We start from the raw sequence: 23,590 nt of genomic DNA on the forward strand, positions 1-23,590 counted from the left end.
TTAAACCCTAACTGCTCGCTGCATGGGGCACTGTAATAAGTGTACACTGCATGCTCCCGATACTGGTTGATGATTTAATGATGGTTAAATATAGGGGATATATTTCACTTACAGCATGTGCAACTGCAAATGTAATAGTTTGATGATCTTTTCACTGAGTGAAAACCACATTTCCAACTGTAACTGACTAACTAGGAAGTCTTAGCCCGGATATCCACTGGCTACAACGGAAGGATATCCACTGACTACAACAGAAGGATATCCACTGGCTACAACGGAAGGATATCCACTGACTATACAACAGAAGGATATCCACTGACTACAACAGAAGGATATCCACTGGCTACAACGGAAGGATATCCACTGTGGCTACAACGGAAGGATATCCACTGTGGCTACAACGGAAGGATATCCACTGTGGCTACAACGGAAGGATATCCACTGTGGCTACAACGGAAGGATATCCACTGTGGCTACAACGGAAGGATATCCACTGTGGCTACAACGGAAGGATATCCACTGGCTACAACGGAAGGATATCCACTGGCTACAACGGAAGGATATCCACTGGCTACAACGGAAGGATATCCACTGGCTACAACAGAAGGATATCCACTGTGGCTACAACGGAAGGATATCCACTGGCTACAACGGAAGGATATCCACTGGCTACAACGGAAGGATATCCACTGGCTACAACAGAAGGATATCCACTGGCTACAACGGAAGGATATCCACTGGCTACAATGGAAGGATATCCACTGGCTACAACGGAAGGATATCCACTGGCTACAACAGAAGGATATCCACTGGCTACAACGGAAGGATATCCACTGGCTACAACGGAAGGATATCCACTGGCTACAACAGAAGGATATCCACTGGCTACAACGGAAGGATGTCCACTGGCTACAACGGGAGGATATCCACTGGCTACAACAGAAGGATATCCACTGGCTACAACGGAAGGATGTCCACTGGCTACAACGGGAGGATATCCACTGGCTACAACAGAAGGATATCCACTGGCTACAACGGGAGGATATCCACTGGCTACAACGGAAGGATATCCACTGGCTACAACGGGAGGATATCCACTGGCAACAACGGAAGGATATCCACTGGCTACAACGGGAGGATATCCACTGGCTACAACAGAATGGCTGCCACATGGTTTAAAGCTAGATAAAACTACCTGGGCTGTTATATTTGAATAATGTTCTTCATTATAATTGTCCTTTTAACCTCTTGTGTTGCTGCTCAGACAGTTTACATCCTGGGCCATCCTCATCCTCGTCATTAAACTTCACAGGCTTCTCGCACACTCGTTGCCCACTGGCACAGTGAGGGTCATTTCGGCTGCCATCTCTGTCAGACACTGTCCCCTCGGATGACTGACAGGCTCATTACCCTATACCAATTATGATATTGCCTAATTAATCTATCTCTCACCCCCACCCTGAGGAAGAAACGGCAATCTTTCGCATGAAAATGACCCGGCCACTGCTGGAATGATTATGAAGAGAGGCGGGTGATGCTTTCAATTTGAGGCCGAGGGGAGCGTCAGGGTTTAGTGACTGATCAATATCAATGACGCCAGGAGCTCTGAGAGACTCGCCTTATCTATCCCCTCTAATGCTTCATTTATAGTCCGTTGCTTCAAAAATGGAAGATCTACATTCTTGCGTCGCATCGCATCACGCCACGTTTTGAGCTTGTAGATCGGCTCATTCCAGCATGAGAGAGTACAGTATGTCAGAATTAAGGTGCAGTGCATGCGCCCCAACATCAGCATGCTGCTAACATCAGAATTAAGCTGGACTATTCATGCAACCTGTACTGTGCACACACGCACGATAATAAGTAATGGCATGGGATGGACAGTCAAAGGAGAGCCAAGTTTTTATTTTAATTCTTTCTTCAGTTGGTTTTGCCATTATTATGAGTGACAGGTGCACGAATAGAAAGTCCTATTACAAGATGGTCTACTGCGTTATACTGGTGGTGTTAATAAATGTATGTCCATAATACATCCCTGACATAACAGGAGCTCTGAATACAGCATGGCCTTGAAATGATCTCTGTCTTTTACCACAAAGACACTGATATGGCATGTGCCTTTCTGTGGTAATAATACCTGTAATAAACCGTTCCATGATACCAGAGACGGTTGATTGTAATTCCCTTCATCACGTTGATACTTGACAACGCAGAAATGTGTGATAAAAAAATCATTGCCTCCTGCTGGACTTTACTCTAAAGTACCGTATGTCAACACAGCTCATTGAACTAGCATCAGCTGTGACTAAGTCGGTTTTGTATTTCTTTCCAAATAATAGGGCGGAGGACAGTCAGTGATGATATAACTGAACAATGATTAATAATAAAACTGTGTTATAATAAGCTTTAATTACATATCACACACACCCTATCAACTCCTCTAACGTTCACCAGCATACAGTACAGTATATATAGCAGGGTTCCCCAATAGGCGCCTAAATGTTTTTTTTTTCTTTTTCTGAGTGTGTCCCAGATATAAATGGCATTAAATGGGGGTCAGTAGCCTATGCATGTAAAAATGTGCATCCTTTTCAAATGGGGTCAACTAAATCACTCCACTAAATCATACCTTTGAAAACCAGCGGCCAACTCACACCCTACTGTACTGTACTGTGGTCACAAACTATCAACACTCTATGTCGAGCACTGTGATTACTATCATTAGGGTGGGGCATTACAATAATGGAAATCACTAGTCAATCTAAGCCACAGCATGTGGCCCCGAGTGGACCAGCTTGGCCGTGTGGACTTTCATCTGCTGGGTGAGCATTTTGTTACAATTATGTTGAGAACGGCTGGGGGTAAAGAAATATACCCATGTTGGAAGTTCCCATTTTCACAGCATACTACAGTACGTACTTTCCATGATTTGGATGCAGCTCTTTTAAAAGTGTTAGTGAATAAAGTGTTATTCTTTATACTGCTGACAGAAAACAGAAGCAAATGGACATTTGTGAGGTTTTTTGGGGGATGATGTCTATTATAATTGTAACGCACCTGCTCAGAGAGACTGTCCAACATTTGAGATAATGTTGTATGGAGCAATAACAGATTGATTCATGACTTTTACTACTGTACTTTGTGAGTAAAAACCCTCTAATGTGTTTAAAATAACATATTTTTCTTCATTAACACTTCATTAACGACCTATTAGGGGGGAAAGAAAAGAACATTTCTATAGTGATGCCCAACAATCAGCACTGCCTAATGAAGATGTGAAGCTTGTGTTATGCAGGGTAAAGGTCATATCCTGCACTCGCGTTAGTACATTTGTCATTTATTTTCCCTGAAAGCTCTTCCTCATCAAGTTTAGCTTGCAATAACATAATGGTCCCTCATTGCACATGATTAAAAGACGGGAACTTCGGGCACGGTGGTGCAGTCGACAGCTAGAAGGTCCCTGTTTTGATTCCTGCCGGGGACGCTGTGAGCACTGGGGGTGTGTTCTCTCCTCCGCGTCATCAGTGTCATACCCTAGGTGGGGTTGGCGAAAGGACCTTTTTGTGTGGAGTTTGCATGTTCTCCCCATGTCCCCTAATACTAGGGACTTCACAAAAAACATATGTAACTTCCATGGGTTACAAAATCGTGGGATAAAAAAGCCGGGAATTTACCTGAGAGAATCTATTGTGAATTGCTTCAATGATGCAATGATGATACATTAGGAATTATTATTATTATTATCATTTAACTTTAACTTATGTTTTATAATGTCAATCAAAGGGGCTCGGAAGCTCCAAACCTGGGCGGAGTCATCAGCTAGAATATTTCAGCGCCAGCTAGGCCATCTAAGGAAGTGAATGGCTGTCAAATTGGGCTGTGGAGTCTGTGGAGCTATGTAGTAGTCATATAGCATGGCCAAAATATGGAGTCATGCATCATATTTGGGTCAAAATATGGATCATATATGTCATAGAGTAGACGACTAGAATCATAGACTGCTCACATGAAGTATGAGATTCACATATTATTGGACTTCCAAGTCTGCCATCCCACCCATGACCCAGAATTGCATTCTAAAACAAAATGCTAGACGCCACAGGATTTTTAAGAAGTAATACAATTTCATATCAAAAACTTCTGTTAGCTTTCAAAAGCTGTAAGGCTAAGACCACTGAATAATGAATGCCATTTTAGTGTTAACAATCTCGTTTTGGCTATACAACAGATTAGAACTTGACTGTCAAAGTTTCATTATGAGCAAGCCTGAGTTAGACGTATAAATGACAAAAGATTACTGAGAGAAAACTCTCGGGCACCAGAATTAATCTTTTATAGAACGCATTTGACAGAAAATGACTGGCCACATTATGTGCATTTTTGACAGCTGGTACTCGGAGAGCCATTGGCCACATATAGCATTAAGTTCAAACTGTACCACAATTAAAAGAGAGATGGAGAGAGTGAGAGACAAATGGAAAGGTCAATGGCACCTGAATTAAAGAGAGGTCGTGTGGGTAAAGTATAGCATCGGCCACACTCCCACGTCAAGCAGAGGACAAGTGCAGTCTGCCACTGGGACAGCTTTAAAACTCTGCTTCCTTTCATTTTTCTTAATTACCGGGAAAATATTCTCCTCTCTTCTGCTTCATTACTCACTTTGTTGAGCGGTAAGTGATGTCAAAGAGAAGATAGAAGGACAAGGCAGTGAAGCGAGTAGGGGGTATGTTGCCATAAGCCATTCTCTTTAGTCTGAGACCATTAGCTCCTGTGGATACCATGCTGAGCCCAGTTAAAAGTAGTTTAAGCACTTTTAACCGGGCATCCTAATTTGGGGAATATCAGTCAAAATTGTTACAAAAAATGAACGTAAAATGGCGCCCTGCAACACTATTGTCCGACAGAATATAAAATAATAGGGCATAAGTAGTTACCTGTAACCCATATAGCTCTGAATGACGTTGAACTTCAGATTGTGATTCTAGTCTTAGCAACGTTCAGGGGTTATACGGTGGCATTTTTAATTACGGTCTTATCTTGTCATAGTGTACCTTCTCCTTCTGTTCTGAAAGCAGCACTTTATTCAACCGACAAAACAGGAGTGTTAATCTTCGCTGCCTCTTGTTGTCAATGAGGAAGTACAAATTATTTCAGTCCATTGTTTTTGGAAAATGTCAAGGTGTCTCTGGAGGACAAACACAAGGTGGTGAGTGATAAACCATCCGTCGCACAGTAGCCAAAGGAGCATATTAAGAGAGAACAATAACCGTTTATCAGAGCTTCTCTTCTTTAGCTTACATCCCACAGGGATTCTGGCCATTTCTCTCTAATTTGGGGAAATCTTGTTAAGTTGGAAATCTGTTCACACATCTGCTTCTGTTTCAGTGCATCTCCCCCCGTTTATCTCTCTCTCTCTCTCTCTCTCTCTCTCTCTCTCTCTCTCTCTCTCTCTCTCTCTCTCTCTCTCTCTCTCTCTCTCTCTCTCTCTCTCTCTCCAGTGCCCTGTTAAACGGCGCAAATTGTTATTCCCCAAGTCATTATCTTATTTGTGCGTCTCCACTCAGCTGTGAATCCTCAAGGTATTCCTCTATTCTCTATTAACTCCACTGCAGTCATGGGGGAGGCGGGAGGGAGAGAGAGAGGGTGTGCGGGAGGGAGAGAGAGAGAGAGAGAGAGAGAGAGAGAGAGAGGAATAGAGGACCAGGGCTTTACGATGAAGAGAATATTGAGGGCTTAATAGGGGCAAGGGGGGTGAGCTGGACTGTGGACGAGAGGTCAGGAACTTCAGCTTTTCTGGCTTCCATGGAAACGAGTGGAAAGTGGGAGATAACTCCATTCCTCCTCGTTCTGTCCGTATAGTGCATTAAAGATAAGCCTGGACTTGCCGGAAAGTGCACCAAATATTCTAAACTAATTGGAATTTTGGCTCGCAGCGGAACGCCTGAAAGAAGGACGAGGGGTCTCAAACATTACGACCCGTGTGGGTGTCGGGTTGCACGCACAGTGCACGCCATCTGGTAGCTGGTGCCAAGGCTACGGTTCACACAGTACCTCACATTTGGTCACACGGTTCCGAGAGCAGTTGCTCCGTCTGTGTGCATTGCTTAACCCTGAAGAAGACCTTGTCTGGTTGAAATGTTGGTTGTGTAATGTGTTCCATTAAAATAATGTTTTGCTTAGCCATACAAACCCTATAGCATCTCTTTTCTGGGCATGTTATAATAGGCTTAAAAATCGGACCCAAATTAGACGAAAAATATCCAGCAAAAATAGCAGATCTACAAGCTGACAGTGTGCTGTAATGCAACTTGCTAAATAGATCCCTGGGACCAACCTGGTTAAATAGGGTTTAAGTGTTTAAGCTGTGAGGTTTTGCCCTGTGTAATAGAGCCCCTATCTGGAGACATAGAGGCATACAGGTAAATGAAATATGCATAAAGAATTTATTGCAGAGCCACACAGAAACATGCTAACTAGCTGTAGGAGCTGTATCGAACCAGGGTTCAGTCAGACAACTCAAGAAGGATGTAATATATATTTATTGAATATAGATGAGCAATACAGTATATTTATTATGGTTTGGCGATGTATTGGATCTGATTTTTAGGTACTCAGATCAAGCGCATCAGTCCCGACCATGGGACTCCGAATCCCCCGTACCTAAACAGTAGATCCAAAACGACAGGTGGTAGCTGGGGTGGAGGTGGGTGCGCAGCAGGTTTGTATACAGCGGCACGCTGATACAGCAGCAGCAAGCAAGGTTGTATACTGCAGCGCGCAGGTATACGGTAGCAGCAGCGAGCGAGCAAGCAGGAGGAGGAATGCAAACCTCCGGTTAAAGTAGCCGGTATGAAGATGGAGTGAGAGTGTGATTGGCTGAGTGAATCATGTGAATGAGAGCGTGATGCTGAGGTGGCCCAATTAACGGCCGGCAGCAACTGCACTGAGGTTCCCTGACTGAACTTGCTCTGCGCTTGTCTACGACAGGCACTGCTCATTTAATACAATGCAACACCTCTGTGCTGCTGATAGGAGCGCGCAGCACTTTGATCTGTCTGTCTGTCTGTCTGTCTGTCTGTCTGTCTGTCTGTCTGTCTGTACTGTAGGTACTGGTTCCTTGTTTGTTTGTTCTGCTCTAGTGTCTTATAGATTGGTAAACAGCATCATCATCTGTGCTCCGCATGGGAATCAGCCTGTGTGCCTCTGCTCAGCCCTGTCTGCTCAGATTAAATCCCAAGCAGGTCAAGGTCAGACACATTACAGCAATGGCACCCTGGTAATAAGCATGTCTGAAGATTTCTCGAGCCCTAATTTAATTCCTAGAGTGCGATGCAGAAACGGTCGAGAGACAGAGGAGCGGAGAACGTGAGAGTGAGAGCGTAAGAGAGAGGGGGAGAGAGAGAGTGTACAAGCGAAAATACTTAAAAGAGATGTCCTGTTGTATCACATTGATACTCATTTCAGAACTGATAATCAAAGTGCAATATTTCAAATCTCTAAAAGACATTCTCTAAAAATGCCAAGGACCCCTGAGGTGGTGGTGGTCTTGACCCCTGAGGTGGTGGTGGTCTTGACCCCTGAGGTGGTGGTGGTCTTGCCGCATCCAAGGCAGGCAGCGGTGGCCTAAGGGTTAGAGGAGCGCCCTTTTTGCCGAAAGGTTGCCACCACCACCACCGACAAAACAGGAGTGTTAATCTTCGCTGCCTCTTGTTGTCAATGAGGAATACAAGCAATGTTCACATTGCTAAAGTACAAATGAAGTAACTATTTCAGTCCATTGTTTTTGGAAAATGTCAAGGTGTCTCTGGAGGACAAACACAAGGTGGTGAGTGATAAACAATCCGTCGCACAGTAGCCAAAGGAGCATATTAAGAGATGACAATAACCGTTTATCAGAGCTTCTCTTTAGCTTACATCCCACAGGGATTCTGGCCATTTCTCTCTAATTTGGGGAAATCTTGTTAAGTTGGAAATCTGTTCACACGTCTGCTTCTGTTTCAGTGCATCTCCCCCCGTTTATCTCTCTCTCTCTCTCCCTCTCCCTCTCTTCCTCTCTCCCTCTCTCTCTCTCTCTCTCTCCAGTGCCCTGCCAGGTGCGTACCATTTCAGTAAGTGGCCTTTGTCATTTCTTTCTTTCTAAGGTTATACACCTCTAAATAACAAGGTCCATCGTCTCATATGGTCTTTTGAACCAATGATTATGAAACAAAACAATTACTCAAAGCTATTGATGCACAAAGCAAGTATAAAGCAACATAAAACAGGACAGGCTGTGATAAAATAACATCATTTTCAGTCAAAACAAAACTAAATAGCAAAGGTTTTGACACTGAAAAGTACCACCCGGCTGATACCAATCTAACGCTCGTGGCCGTCCCATCATCTCTGCACATGTGAATGTGCCAATCAGTGTCATTGGAGAATTAACGAGAGCATTAGAGTGAGAGGACACAAGCAATCAGTGTCCTCCAAGTTCACCGTGCCACCTCGCCTAAATAAGGCATTAGGCCTTGTTGGGATCCTACTTCAGAGAAAAGACATTTTGCCGAAACCGCGGAGAACACTGGCGGCCAAGCTTCAGGACAAATTATTTTTAAGCAGAGCATGATGTTGATATAACAGAAAGGACAAGATTATGCATTTGCCATTAGGACTTATAGGACTCGCTCCGCTTTATTTCTTGTTGTTCTCATGAATGGTAATGGCCTCATATTCCCCCGGTAGGCCAGGGTTGTTAGACGGAGCCGGGCCGCTGGAAATTACAAGTCTCTAGTCAGTTTGAGTTTTAGAGGTGAGATAAAAGTGCATTGATTAGCGAGGGCAGACTGGCTGTGGATCATGAATAAATTAGTGCCGTGTCGTTATGCAAACGAGAAGGTGATATTTTCCGTCACAAAGCACAAAGGATGTAATACATGTTCGGTATGACTTCTGCCTTTTGATTTGATTGATTGAAGAATTTATTAACAGTTTGCAGAATTACAGTACATTTCAAGCACAAACTCAATACAAAGGCTGTTAACTGTGAGTGGACGACCCAATTAAGCATTACACTTGTTTCCAACAGGGTCCACCATGTTCAAATCATCAAAACATTTAGAGACGTACAAATAGACACTTCTATAGACAGAACAGGAATTCATCAAAAAAGAATTCATCAAAAAGGAGGTAAAAAGGGAAAAGAAATATATACAGTGAGGGGAAAAAAAGGGGGGGGCGGGGGGGGGGGGGGATTCAGATTTTACGGGGGGCCTTGCCTCCTTTTCTCTCAGTAGTTTCCACAATAGCTCATGTATTCTTTCCTGAAAGTTAATTCCCCATTATAATGATATTCTTCATCATCCATGCTGTCCTTGGTGGAAAAAGTATAGATTTCAAACGAGGACATTCCAATCATCTCTCACGCGCTACACAATGGTTTAGTTTCAGTTAACTGATATTTAAAGGTATGCTAAATAACTATATGTCCCCAGTTACACTAGGTAGATAGATAAGTAGCCTAATCTATATTTATAGAAGTAGTGCCCCTGTGAATGTCTTCCAAAGTTCTTCACAACAACAGCAACATAAATTATAGCTGCTACACAACACAGGTCGAGGCCAAACAATTTGAGAACTGGACTTATGTGCTGGGACGGCTCCAGCCTCTAGGGACGGCTAGGGGGGATTTAGCCCCCTCTGGTGGAGGCTTAGCCCCCCTAAGCCCCCTCCCCCCAACATAAACATAAACCAACATTCATTAGCCCCCCTACAGTCCCCACAGTCACAATGTTCTGGAGCCGTCGGTGCATGTAAACACTGCGGGCCACCCCTTACCCATTATCCCTAAACTTCTTTGGAATTAATTAATTTTGAAAAATCTTTTAAAATAGTTCAAATAGCTGATCTACAAGCTCACAACGTGTCGATGTAGATTGGCTATTTGAACCATTTTAAAATGTTTTTCAAAATAGTAAAAAATGGCAAATATGTTTAGGGATTAGGGATATGGGGTAATGGGCCCTGTGCATGCGTGCGTGCGTGCGTGCGTGCGTGCGTGCGTGCGTGCGTGCGTGCGTGCGTGCGTTAATGCAGGGACATTGGCCTGCTGAGACAAAATGACTGATTGTCTTCCAGGCAGATGTGTTGAGTTGGAGCCAGTGAGTCCCCAGAGGTGTTCAGCGGTGGCAGCAGTGAACCGTTTGTTGACTTTCCATCAAAGGCTGTGCGTAAAAGCTTCACACATACTTAGTCATACGACAGTGTCCCGCGGCAAAACATACAGACGCTTAAAGGGTAGGTAACATTTTTGGCCCTACTTTCCCCAATTTAATTGTGTAATAATTGTGAACACAATGGTCAATACAACTATAGTGTCATTGTATGTAATTTGGGAGCTGTCAGAAGAAGGAGGTTACAACTCCCGAAGCACCGCCCATTCACCTCGGAAAGTGACGAGTCAATATGGCGCGTCATCACGGGGGGATCCTGTCGGCCCCCCATAGGATTACATTGAAAAGTGGCTGTCGGAATTACCATATTAAACACTCTACGAAGGGAGTAAATACATAACTTTGTTAATGACCATGACCGGCGATATTTCGGCCATCACACGTTATGTTTTCTTAATAATTGATCAGACCGTTTTTGCAATATCCATAGTGAAACAGAGCTAGCATAGGCGGCTATAGGTCTGCAGCTGCAGTCGCGAGGGGCGTGTCTTCACTCCGCTCCAGGCTTAGAGCGGGCCTCTGACTGAGGCACCAAGCCGACGATCAGTTGCTATCTGCGGGTAGACAAGCGAGGAGACTCGGTGGATGGATTATGGAGGTCCCGGCGTCCCGCCGCCCCACACACACACACACACACACAGCTCAGTCCGCTGGTCATTTTTCTGTCTCTGTGTCCAGCTGTACACATTACAATAACATTTCAATAAAACTTGAATTGGCTGGCAGCTACGTGTGTCTATTCTTTCATTACAACTGTTGTTTTCCGATATGGGATCATTTGAAATCTGGTGTCAACATGTTGCTACTGTAAATACTGTGTTCTTTCAAATGTGTCTGTAAGGGATGAGCTGTGTTGAGGCAGCCGGACACAATGAATGATTTATTAATTCATTATTCATCATATTCGGTACAAAGGCATGGTTGGTGCCACGGTGGAGAATACGATAATATAACGCACATCCTCCGGTCTTGGTGCCGAGCCAAACTGTTAAACTACGACCCGTATGGTCTTTCTCAAGTATAAGTGAGATAACATGAAATTATTATTTTCATATATGCCACGGTGGACACATTCACAATATAAGCACCTGCACCACTTATTGGCATGTGAATAAAAACTCACCCGACAAGTGGAATACATATCCACAATAAATGTAACGGTATCGCTCCTGATACAATTTGTATGGACCAATTTAATGTCAAATCGAACAAAGATTTTGTTATATTGGCTGCTCTCATTGCAATGGCAAACTTTTTCTGTCTCCATGGGCTATTATTTAGAAAATGAATGCCAACATTAACACACGTTTGAGCAGCTAATATCTATAGGCTAAGCAGGTCGATGATTGATGTCATTATCCTAAACCATATTAATTGGGTAAATATATATATATTGATATATTATTTATGTATAGTAGGCTAGTCTACTCGTCATATTTAGATAGACGTCTTGTCACCATGTCAATTCAGTGCAGGTTTTAGTGGTTTAGTTCCCGAGTTTTACGCACACTGATCTACAAGCTGAGTTGTAAGCTTAGATATTTGCTATTTTCGTCAACTGCGCGAAAATAACCATTACCCAACTACCTGTAACTAAACGACCCCGTGACCCGGACTAGAACGAATTGAACATGTCTGACAGTGAGAGTGACAACAGCGTGCCGGCCTCTTCAGCAAGTTCAAGTGATGATGATGATGATGATGATGTGGCGATTGGTGGTGCAGCAGCTCACGTCCAACCTTTTAGGTTCGAACCTGTAGCAGCTGCACCTGCAGCTCGAGCTCAGCCTCAGCCAGGCCCAGCTAGAGGATCTCCTCCAAGAGTGGGCAACACCAATTGGTAAATAATATAGTCTGCATAGTTTAAAATCGCTTTTTAAATTCATTTTCATATCAAGTAATAGTGGTAACCGTAAATCTATATTGCTGTTGCAGGTGTAACTGTGGGAAATGTGTTCTAAGGCCAACCCATGTAGAGTGTAAGTGCTGCCATAGCTATGCACAGACGCTCAGGACCATGGCTGAGACTCAAGAGCCGATTAGATGCATCACAGACCACCCTGGTTTCCCAACTGTCTGTCTGGATGTCAACGTCCTGAGAACAGCATACCATAATTGGTTCCACTACCACCAAGCTGATGCTGAGGAACTTCACACTCAGCATGAGTGAGTGTCATATACATACATAGTCATAATAATATACATCAACCAAACACTTTACCTTTCCTTGATTCCAACATGGAGCTCACGCCTCATACATTGCTTTGCTTGCCAATAATTCTAGTGGTTTTTAAATCGTCATTTAAACCTTGTAAAAGTGATGATACATCTCTAGAGGACCCCACTGACCAAATGGCTGTTACATTATCCTACTCATATCTCCTTATACAAGTTTTTTACCAAATTGACATTTGCACCATGTAATTTACCTTACAGTGCAGTAATTGATACCAACACATTACTCATTTAGTTGCCACAAAAACAATATTTCACCAAAACCAGAAAAGCTTGAACTCTTATTTCTTCTTTCTCAGGAAGTTCCGCTACGTCGCCTACAGGCAGTTTATTTGGTGGAACTGGCAAAGACTTGGGAGACGCAACAGAATCCCCATTCCCTCATGTGCTGTTAATGTCATTAGACAGACTTTTCCTAATGACCCCGGAATTCCCTACACTGGCTTCAGGCTGCCATAAAATCCCAATGTAACCTTTTAATGACAATAAATGGCTCCTCTACATATTACCAATAATGGCTTCAGGTGTTCATTTGTGCTTGTAGCAAATGTCTTTGTGCCCCTTCATATTTTGATTCTTGAACATAAATATCCAGACATAAACATGTACTCTATAGTTTGTGAAAAGTTCTTCACAGATTAGTTGGGAGTTGCCGGGTTGTAGGCATTTCAGCAGGATCACATAGCAGGCATAGTAGATTGTAAACATAGACACGATTTCCTGGATCTCAGATGTACTTATTATACTTTATTAACTAACAGCTTTGATGGATAAGCACAGGGAAGTACAATCTGCTAAAAGGATGAATCCAAGAAAGGCTATGGCTTGTTTCCGTTGGGGTCCTTTTGTACTCAATTCATCAAAACATTTAATGATAGACAAATACTGTATACAATACTATGCAAGAACATCATTAAAAGAAAACAATGTGTTGTCTTCTAGTAGACTTGTCTGCTTGGAGCTGCAGGGGCAGGTAGACCATATGACATGCCGGGTGCATGATTATGAAATTCTGACCGATATCCGATTATTTGCAGGATCATATCTGCCGATACCGATTCAGATATTATACAGATGACCACAATGGAAACAAGCCTAGGCCCTAGGGGCTTGGACCAAAGCCTGTTTATAAAGTATACAATCAATCAATACTCTATCCCAGTGGCTATTTTCACTACTGAAGGACTAACAAATGAGATTAGTACACAAATTAAATGTAGAAAAAATTAAGTTTATTACTTGATTTTACATGGTGACCACCCGAGAGATGGTTGGCAGCCGGAATGTAAGCAGTTTGGGTTAGCGCCCCAGCCTGTGTTTGCCGTGAGGATGCCCAAAAATCCACGTGAGGCCTTTAGGAGGGCCATTCAAGCCACAAGTGGAGCCTGTGGCACCACTGTTACCGTGCCGGTGGAGCCTGCGGAATTCACCACTCCCGAATGAAGTGTCTGGTGCGACGCTCAGGTCCTGGGCACACCTGGTGAGAGCAGGAGAGGATCTGGTGAGGCGTAGGAGGTGCCCGGCCAGGAGTCAACCCACAGTGCCTAGTCCCTCCACGCGCCGGATGGAACGCCCAGTACCGGCAGAGTAGTTCTGGAGCAGCGGATTGTGTGTCCCTGGTTTTTCCCTAATGGGACTGATCGAGGGTAGCTACTGGGACATAAGTCGGGACTTGATCACCCCGGCTGGGTCACCCGAGTGAGGGGTATGATGTTGGAAGACCTGAAACCCGTGTATTTTTTTGGTATTTTATTTTTGTTTTTTTGTGATGGGTAGATCTTGGGTAGAGCTGGCCAGAGCTAGATCTCAAGTGTGGGCGCCCCTGGTTCGATGCTGGATGATTCTGGGCTGTCCTATCAACCTCACCACCACCGTAAATTCTGTCTCACACACACACACACACACACGCAGTATAACAATGACGAAGTATGCATAGTATAGGGATATATATACTGCAATGTAATAACTGAGTGAGACAACATAATGATATTGTAGAAACTCACCGTAGATTGCTACTTGTTCTTGAAGCGACTCACATAGGACGCTACTGCTTGGCTCATCTCAGGGCGAGTAGCATCGTGGCACAAGGGTGGTGGGGACTGAGGCATTACGATCTGGGTGACATCCATGTCTCCCGACACTTTGCAGACAACCATCTCCATCATTTTAGCTGTGTATTCTGTAACCAAATGGCAATATGTTCAAGATTTTGTATTAACTGTTGTACAATTCTTAGTCGTTAGTATCTCAACTCGGCCTTGGGGCAGCATAACTGCTACAGCAGCAATAGTTGCTACAAGGCTGCTAAATTATATTGTAGAATGTAGACACTCACCATAAGTGGCTTCAGTTTTCACTGGGCGAAGTGAATACTCTCCCTTCTTGGCCTTCGGGAACACAACTGACCATCTGAGCATACCATCTTTTCGAACTGCCTGCATGCGGCCACTGTTCTCATTGTAGTGCATGGCAGCAAGGTATGTTCTAATGAACGAGTAGAGAACAAAAATAGAGCATGTCTCTGAATAGTAAAGCCATACATACAATCGTTATACCAGGGGTAAGCAACCTTTGGCACCGGTTCCAACATTGGCACAAATGAGGGTTATCACTGGCTAACTGGCATAATTCTGAGAGAGACGATTTCTGGTTTAAAATATGATGTCATTAAAATTAATGTTGACACGGCACGCTGATTATCTAGAAAATAAAAACATGGCACTTAATTTAAATAGGTTGCAGACCCCTGGTTTATACCATAACATTTTTTTCAAAATGTATTGCCTACCTGGCATGCATTCCTGTGTAGGAGAAGGCCGTGTGCTTTGGGAGGAATTGGAGGATTAGTGAATGGTAGGCCTCTAGACTGGATGTCTGGTGGTCTGTGGACAGCAGTGAAATGTCCTTCGAGATCATAGTGCCATGGAGAATCTTCTCTAGCCCAACTGAGCTGGCAGAGTCTGGCGCACACGCACACACACACACACACACACACAGTTAACATCGATTCCACTCGGTAATGCCAATTTAAGTTTACAATGACATTCTGGAATGAATGAAATTATAACTTACTTTGTTCCAGCCACACTTTTGTCCTTTCATCCTCTTCCAGTGGATCATGGGGACACGATGGCATCAGTGGAATTGGGAGGTCTGTGTGTTGGTTCTGAAGGTGAAAGAGAACAATCTGCCACTTGGCCAAAATCATGTCTCTTTCTTCTTCTGTGCTTGATGCAGCAGACCAGTACAGGTGGTTGATGATGGACTTCCGCCAAAGCCCAGCATCAACACTTTCCTTCCTGGAGGCCAGCAAGTCGATCTGCTTGGCGATGCCTACACATAGTATATACATAAGTATATGTAATTAGTCTACAATATAAACACGATTGTTTAATTGTTATGTTACAATGACAAAATATTAGTTATTGATTAGAAATGGTGAGTTTGTTGCTTCACTAATTCAAAATAAATACAAAATAGCACAAGCACTGTAGATACACATTCGATCATACCTTTGGCAATGTGCCATATGTCAAACCGATGGTTGACTCCAATCCAGAACTCCCGGACCCACTTTGCTACCTGACGATTTCTGTCAGTGATGAGTGTTCCCACTTGTAATCCAGCAGTGTCCAGGAACACCTTGGTTCTCTGCAGTCCAACCAGTTCACACCATGATGAGCTCTTGACCTCGTTACTCTAAGATGGAGAACAAACAAAACAGAACAAAACACATGTAAAGGAGAAACCAGATGGATCAGACACTACAGATCATTGAGCATTTTACAACTTGAAATGAACACAACAGAACATGCCTGGACAATCTCAACATGCAAAATTTTGTTGATTCTCTGCTCAATGACGCTGACTGTTCCAAACTTTGCCGAGTGTCCAGGGCTGTCACTCCTTCCATCCCCTGACAACACCAGTGGTCCAGTCATCTCTTCAAGGGACCTGATGATGTCACTTTGCTCATCCTTCCACAGTTTGACAATGGCAGGTTGAAGGTGTGCTTTCTGGTGCCTAAAGAATGTGTTGCGATGGATTGTTGCCAGTCCCATAATGTTCAGCATTCGAAGAGCTTTGGTCGGCATGCTTCCCGAAACAAGAATGGCAGCGGAAAGCAGCAAATTCCCCGCAGCAATCTTCCCAATCTTTGGCTGGCTGTTCCACTGCTTCACATGGCCACACGATGTGCAAGACTGAGTGATGTAGACTGCAGTTCCATTTACTCTGACTTTGCCAGGTGTCTTCTCAAAACACAACTCACAGGTTTGGAAAAGGGTCATTAGCTGCGACTCAAAAACTATGTATTTCTGGTCCTCCACAGGACCTCGGTATGCAGTTGCTGGCTCTCTGAAAAAGAAAGAATAAATTAAATATGAACCACTTATTCTGGGACAAACATTCTCCAAAAATAACAAATCTACATGTTCACAACTTGTAACATTTACGACACATTGTGAGCTTGTAGATCTGCGTAGAGATATCCTGTACAAGGGACACTGGAGGATGTCAAATAGACTATCATAAGGAAATACAATAAATGATGGTAAACTTCATAAAGTATAAAGGGTAAGTGATAGAACTCTCAGATAGTACAGATTTAGAGCTATCAGCTATGGGTTGAATAGTTGTGATTTCATTGTATTGGAAAATACAGTTAGAGCTGTTAAACGATGGCTTGAACATCAACACACCACATGATGTGTTTTGGCAAAGAATAAATGTGGCACCAAACAAAATGGCCACTGACCGAGTCACAGATGTCATCTCCTCATCCTCTTCATCCTCTGATGGGACATAATCTTCATCATCATCATCCATCCCTTCCTTCTCTTTCTCTTCCTCCTCCTCCTCCTCCACCTCCATGAGCTCTGGCTCACACAGGAGTTCACACTGTACCCCAATGCTGACCATTTTGGGCGAGCATTGAAAACCTGCAATTATAGTCAATTGAGTACTTGTAGTTATATGGTAAATGGTGCATTTACTAAAGTGCTTTACATAGATTGAACATTACATTCACCCATTCTCACACCGATGCCACAGGAAGCCATGCAAGGCAAATGGGATAAATTAGAGGTTCAGTGTCTTGTTCAAGGACACTTCGACACACAGGGCCACTGACACTGTTTACATTACTCACCAACGGTCTTATGTGGAGTGGCTATCCAGGAGCACTGCGTTCCTCGAGTTACAGGAACTTCAGGAAGTACAGCCATGGATATTGGCTCGGGCTGACTTGGGGTCACAGAGGAAGACGTAGAAGGAGCCTCTACCTTTTGTGTGACCGCGGCTGCCAGGCACTTTATAAAAAAAGCACAGAACATACAACCATTACAATATGCAGTGCCAATGTAATAACTGGATATGTAACATACACTTGCTGGTGTTGGTAACAAGTTTACATAAAATGGTAAATGGTGCATTTATATAGCGCCTTTATCCAAGGCGCTTTACATAGATTGTGCATTACATTCACCCATTCACACACACATTCATACACCGATTGCGGCGGAAGCCATGCAAGGTACCAACCAGCACATCGGGAGCAATTTGGGGTTCAGTGTCTTGCCCAAGGACACTTCGACATGTAGACAGGAGGAGCCGGGATTCTAACCGCCAACCCATGGATCATTGGACGACCTGCTCTACCTCCTGAGCCACAGTCGCCCGCTGTCAAATGTTCATTCATATACATTTAGACATTTAGGCCTGACTGAAACTGAATACAGTAACAGTTTGCAAATAGTACAGTGGTATGATTTTACAATGATGCTAAAAGGAAAACAAAAAAGGCACAGTGGCTTGTTTCCACTGTGGTCCTGTAAGTGTTTCTCAAATAGGGTCAGGGGGTCCCCTAGTTAAAGACCATGTGAGTCATTTTTTCCAAATATAATGTGAGTTGCTCTGAGTGTACAAATGGAACAAGGGTCCATTTGGTTCCATGTGTACAAGATCAGATTTAAATTATTACTGATGATAGATGTGGGGTCCCAAAGATCAAAATGTTACCAAATATCCTTCCCTTATGGGGATGGGGGTCCCTGACATATATTTTCAAATGGTGGTCTAGTATTCATGTCAATTTGGGGGTCCTTGGGAAAGCGAGAAACCATAACCACTGCTGTGTCATTATGTGTTAGCTACCGACTTCAGGTCTATTTGCAATTCAGTCTACTTGGGATGTCAGCAATTATTCGATATTACATTAGTAAAACTACCTGAGTCGTTCTGAAAGCGTGAAATTATAATAAACCGCGACATTATAATAAATAATTACAATACAATGGCGAGATATTCTAAATCTTCTAAACCACGTTGGGAGGAGAGTAATCAAATAGACGTATTGTACATTTAGGCCTACATACTTCGGTAACAGTATTCTACAACAACACAAAACAAGGTTCTTATATAAACACTTACCCTGTTTACTTCCATGACGTGTAAGGCCCTCGACTTCGGCCGAACTACTGTAGCAGCGGACTGGCCACCAACAGTGGGATGTACAGAAGGGACTGCATCTTTTTTCAACCGTGGCCTCGACACAAAACCAGCCTTCCACTGCCCGTATGCTTCATAATCTGTCGGGATGAAGTGTTCTCCACATATATTGGACACGCCTGGGACTCCCTTGTTCCAATCCGAGCGTTTGATGCGTGCAAAAGTATCCCACTTCTTTGCAATCTTTTCGTTCTTGGGCCAAACATGGATTGGAAGGCCTTCCACAGCGACATTGCTGCACCCACCGATCACGCACCGCTTTGGCATTTTTTTTAAATAAAAACGAACTAAAACACAATAAAAGTACTCCACACGACCACAACCACCAACTGACCGCAGCACTCTGCTGAGCCGAGATATTTTAGAGTGTTCCGGGGCTCGGTATAGTGGAGGCTTTCCAGCTCTGGCGAGTGGCGGAGTCGTATCGGCACCGGGCAGGCCGAGCTATTGCAGAGTGTTCCGGGGCTGGGTAGTGGAGGCTTCCCGGCTCTGGCGTGTGGCGAGACGAGGCTAGCTTCTGGGTCGTACTCTTGTCGTATCGGGCAGGCTGAGCTGGCAGAGTGTTCCGGGGCTAGTCGGTAGTGGAGGTTTCCCGGCTCTGGCGACGTCCTCCTAGGAGTAGCCTCGGCTACTTTCATGCACGGTGGAAACAAAGCCTCGTAGAGACTAGTGTCTCAGTCGTAAATTCAGCGGTATTTTTTTAGCCTTTTCTCCCGCAGGGGCCCAGGAGTGTTCCCAGTACTGCGGGTACTGCTTCTTTTGTGAAAGTTTAAAATACAAGTGATGGAAAAACGGCCGTGCTAACTGCTAAAACAACTCACTGAAAGAAAATATTTCGCGGCAAGCTCTCTCTAGTCTCTGCACTCATCGGACCGGGTTTGTGCGTCCCTTTTCCCCGCGCTGCTGCTCAGCTGCTGGCGCTGATAAGGAAATGGGCGTGTCTATCCGAGTTAGCATTGCAACAAGACAAAAAGACATCTCCTGTTGACGTCACGCAACCGCGTCATCAACAGATTCCGAAGATTTTTCCAAAGTTCCCGGATGTAATGATTTTATTTTATAAACCTAAAATGTCAAATGTGTATTTTACCCCCAGACATTTGTTATATATCATTGGAAAGCTTAAAGGTTTTCTGAGAGACGTGTGTCAACAGTTTTGCAAATAAATAACATGTTACTCCCTCTTTAATTTGTATGATAGTGAAGCGTGCCAAAAAAAGCCGATCTACAAGCTCATAATGCGTCACAGGTGAGACCACAATTTGTTGGCTATTTTCAGCGTGCAACGCCCTCATACGATGAAGTGTAAATCAGGCTTTAAATGAGGCAAAACTGTCTGAAGTCAACCTCACACTGTGCTCAGGAGGAGAGGTCACGCAGAGCTCCATGTACACTTAATGCATGCACCAACCCAACAGACAAGGCTGTGGCTAGGTGTTTACGCACGCACGCACGCACGCACGCACGCACGCACGCACGCACGCACGCACGCACGCACGCACACACACACGGTCCTGTCGCCACCCACCAAACACATCAAAGTATGTGAATGCTTTTGATGAATGTGACGGTGCTGCTATTTATAAATTAGGAAGCCACACACACAACCAAAAATCAAAAAGAGAGAGAGATAAAATAATCCACAGGACCAAGCAACAAATCAATAGACCTGTACCAATAATGATGTGTGTCACCACGGTGCATAGCGCTCCCACAGGGCCACGGACACACCGTTTTATTATCAAGACACACGTGCACCACAGCACACATTTATCTTAGAGCAATGGGAGGTCATGGACCCTGGGCTTACACAGCGCTGTAGATTACACACACACACAGGGCACACAATAAGATGTATGATACACATGCACCCACATGATAAACACACACACACACACACACACACACACACACACACAGGGCACGCAATAAGATGCATGATACACATGCACCCACATGATAAACACACACACACACACCCACACACACACAGGGCACGCAATAAGATGCATGATACACATGCACCATTGCACCCACATGACAAACACACGCACAGATATGCAGTACACGTCAGGACTGACAAGCACGCGCACACATGCATGCACGCACGTACACACACACACGCGCACACGCACACGCACGTGCACACACACGCGCGCACACGCACACGAACAGATGCACATGCACAGCTCTGGGGCTGAACTAACTCATGAAAACAAACAGCCTCTGCTGCTGGCCATATAATGACACCCTGTTGGGTTACTGTGACAGTAATGGCTCTCTGTGCAACACTGGGATATTAAACAGCCAGCCATGCAATGGTTTCAGTGAGGGAATGTTCTACCAGACCCCATGCAGCACTAGTAAACATTCTGGAGGACCAGTTTGCATTATTTAAAAAGGGATGCAGTTCATCAGAGGGTTTTAAATTAATTAGTCTTTTGAATATACAAATGTTTTTGCTTAGCCCATTGAGACCTAAATGTCTTCAAGACAGTTTTCTGAAAAACCTGTTTCTATATCAGTGGTTCTCACAGGGTTAAAAACCTATGTTTCTATATCAGTGGTTCTCACAGGGTTAAAACCTATGTTTCTATATCAGTGGTTCTCACAGGGTTAAAACCTATGTTTCTATATCAGTGGTTCTCACAGGGTTAAAACCTGTTTCTATATCAGTGGTTCTCACAGGGTTAAAACCTATGTTTCTATATCAGTGGTTCTCACAGGGTTAAAACCTATGTTTCTATATCAGTGGTTCTCACAGGGTTAAAACCTATGTTTCTATATCAGTGGTTCTCACAGGGTTAAAACCTATGTTTCTATATCAGTGGTTCTCACAGGGTTAAAACCTCTGTTTCTATATCAGTGGTTCTCAAACTATTTCATGTTAAGGACCCCAAAAAGGTTTATGTAATTGGCCGCCGACCACCATCTCAATAAGTTGTACCAGGGACCCCCCAGAAGCAAAGATACAAGTTAAAAATGTTTGTGTGAAAGAATATATATTCAAAGATTTGCACACGCTTTCATGATTTAGCAGATCTACAAGCTTGTATATCTGCTATTTTTCAATAGCTAAAGTTTGAAATAATGTTTAAAGTGGTTAAAGTTCTTAATGGGTTAGGGGTTGCATTACGTTTCATAATATAGGAATAAGGTCTGAGGACAACATAGCTTATACTAATAGGACATCATCATCCTCACACAAATGTGGTATTCTTAAAACTTAGCCCGCTAGCATTTATTGAAAAATTAGGATCTAATTCACGCCAACATTTCCAGTCTACCGGAAGTAGTATTATCCTAGTAAGTTGAACAGGTCCCGTTCAACTGTTGTTTACAATATGCCGGTGCCCTCCAGGGCACCGGCATAGACCAAAAATGCCATATGGGACAAGGAATAGGAGATACAGGCGATTGAAAGAAACGGATAGAATGGATTCTTATGGTGCCGAAGATCTAAAATGGTCTTGTGACAGCAACAGCTAGCTACCCGATGCTATCGTAAGTAGCATTATGGCTTGATCGATCAAATGCACTATAATAGCGCAATTGCCATTAATAAACGGCAATGGCGGTAAGCGTAGTATCAAAAAATAGGCTTCAATTGACCTAGACCTAGATTTCAGCCGAAGTTATCCTGGGATCGACCCACACAGACCCGGACACGGCACCGTCCACCACGCAACTCATCTTTCACCAGAAAATCAAAGATTTACAAGCCCGGAAATATTTGCCTTTTGGCGTCCCCGGGGGGTCCATGTGGGGACTGTGGCTCTACCCAACGCGGGCCTCTACCAACCTTACGGGTGCATTAAGGGGCAATTCACACTATGGTCCCGGGTTCGGACTCGGGACCACTTGTCAGATGTTGTGGTAATGTGAATGATGCGTACCGTTCCCGGGAGCGGATCGCCCAACCGTCCCCGCGACCGCATGGGGGGGCGGGTCTCTGGACCGTTGAAGTGTATTCAGATACGGATCGTTCCAATGTGAATGCATGCGTACCTAAAGAAGGAAGTGGACTGTTTTTTTTAAAGAACGTGACATGATCTCTAGTCGACGAGCCAAGCGTCAACAAAAAAAAACACAGACGCTGCACGAAGCGTAACACCAGCTCATTTCTCAACGCCGCCCGTCGCCGATCTACAAGCTCACAACGCGTCACAGCGCGACGCGTTGTGAGCTTGCAGATCTGCTATGTTGAATCTGCTATACACGCAGCACCGCAGTACGCGCTGATCTTGGACTACACGTGGCTCTTGGGCTTTGCTTGGCATAGTTTCCAAAGTAAAACAAAATAATAATAATGCTAAAGTAGAATCCATTAAACTAATATCAAACACGACACTGGAGCACAGAACTGACTGACACAGTGAATAGCAGGCAGGCTGACAGTGACGTAGTATAACGGCAAAGAGGCAATGCAATGCAGTGTGTCTGGATTTATTGGAGACAATGTCGCAGAGTTGATGGTCAGTGTCCGTGCGCACCAGCCATCAAGCACACCACCATCTGGAGGATCAAAGTGTGTTATGCAAGTGTACCCGGGTGCGCTGTTGAATCTCGGGCAATGTGAATCATGGCCATCGGGGACCAGGCAACCGTATTCGGAAACGGTTCCAATGAAACGGATT

The 23,590-nt window shown here is 44.1% G+C and overlaps 2 protein-coding genes across 2 annotated transcripts in view; both read right to left on the reverse strand.

The window, feature by feature from the left end:
• The window catches only part of LOC306930406 (cadherin-22-like), a 161,296-nt gene that overhangs the window by 121,194 nt on the left and 16,512 nt on the right, over positions 1-23,590 (reverse strand). The window lies entirely within an intron of this gene.
• LOC306930025 (uncharacterized protein) lies at positions 13,852-16,540 on the reverse strand (the record flags this gene model as incomplete). Its single annotated transcript, XM_079510764.1, has 7 exons — positions 13,852-14,326; positions 14,450-14,625; positions 14,782-14,930; positions 15,235-15,406; positions 15,519-15,779; positions 15,959-16,145; positions 16,316-16,540. 6 exons carry the CDS (start codon positions 16,538-16,540, stop codon positions 14,459-14,461), a joined length of 1,161 nt encoding a protein of 386 aa, XP_079366890.1. The 3' UTR covers positions 13,852-14,326; positions 14,450-14,458.

Source organism: Electrona antarctica (genome assembly GCF_951216825.1).
Source record: "Electrona antarctica genome assembly, chromosome: 9".
In the NCBI taxonomy this organism is placed as follows: Eukaryota; Metazoa; Chordata; class Actinopteri; order Myctophiformes; family Myctophidae; genus Electrona; species Electrona antarctica.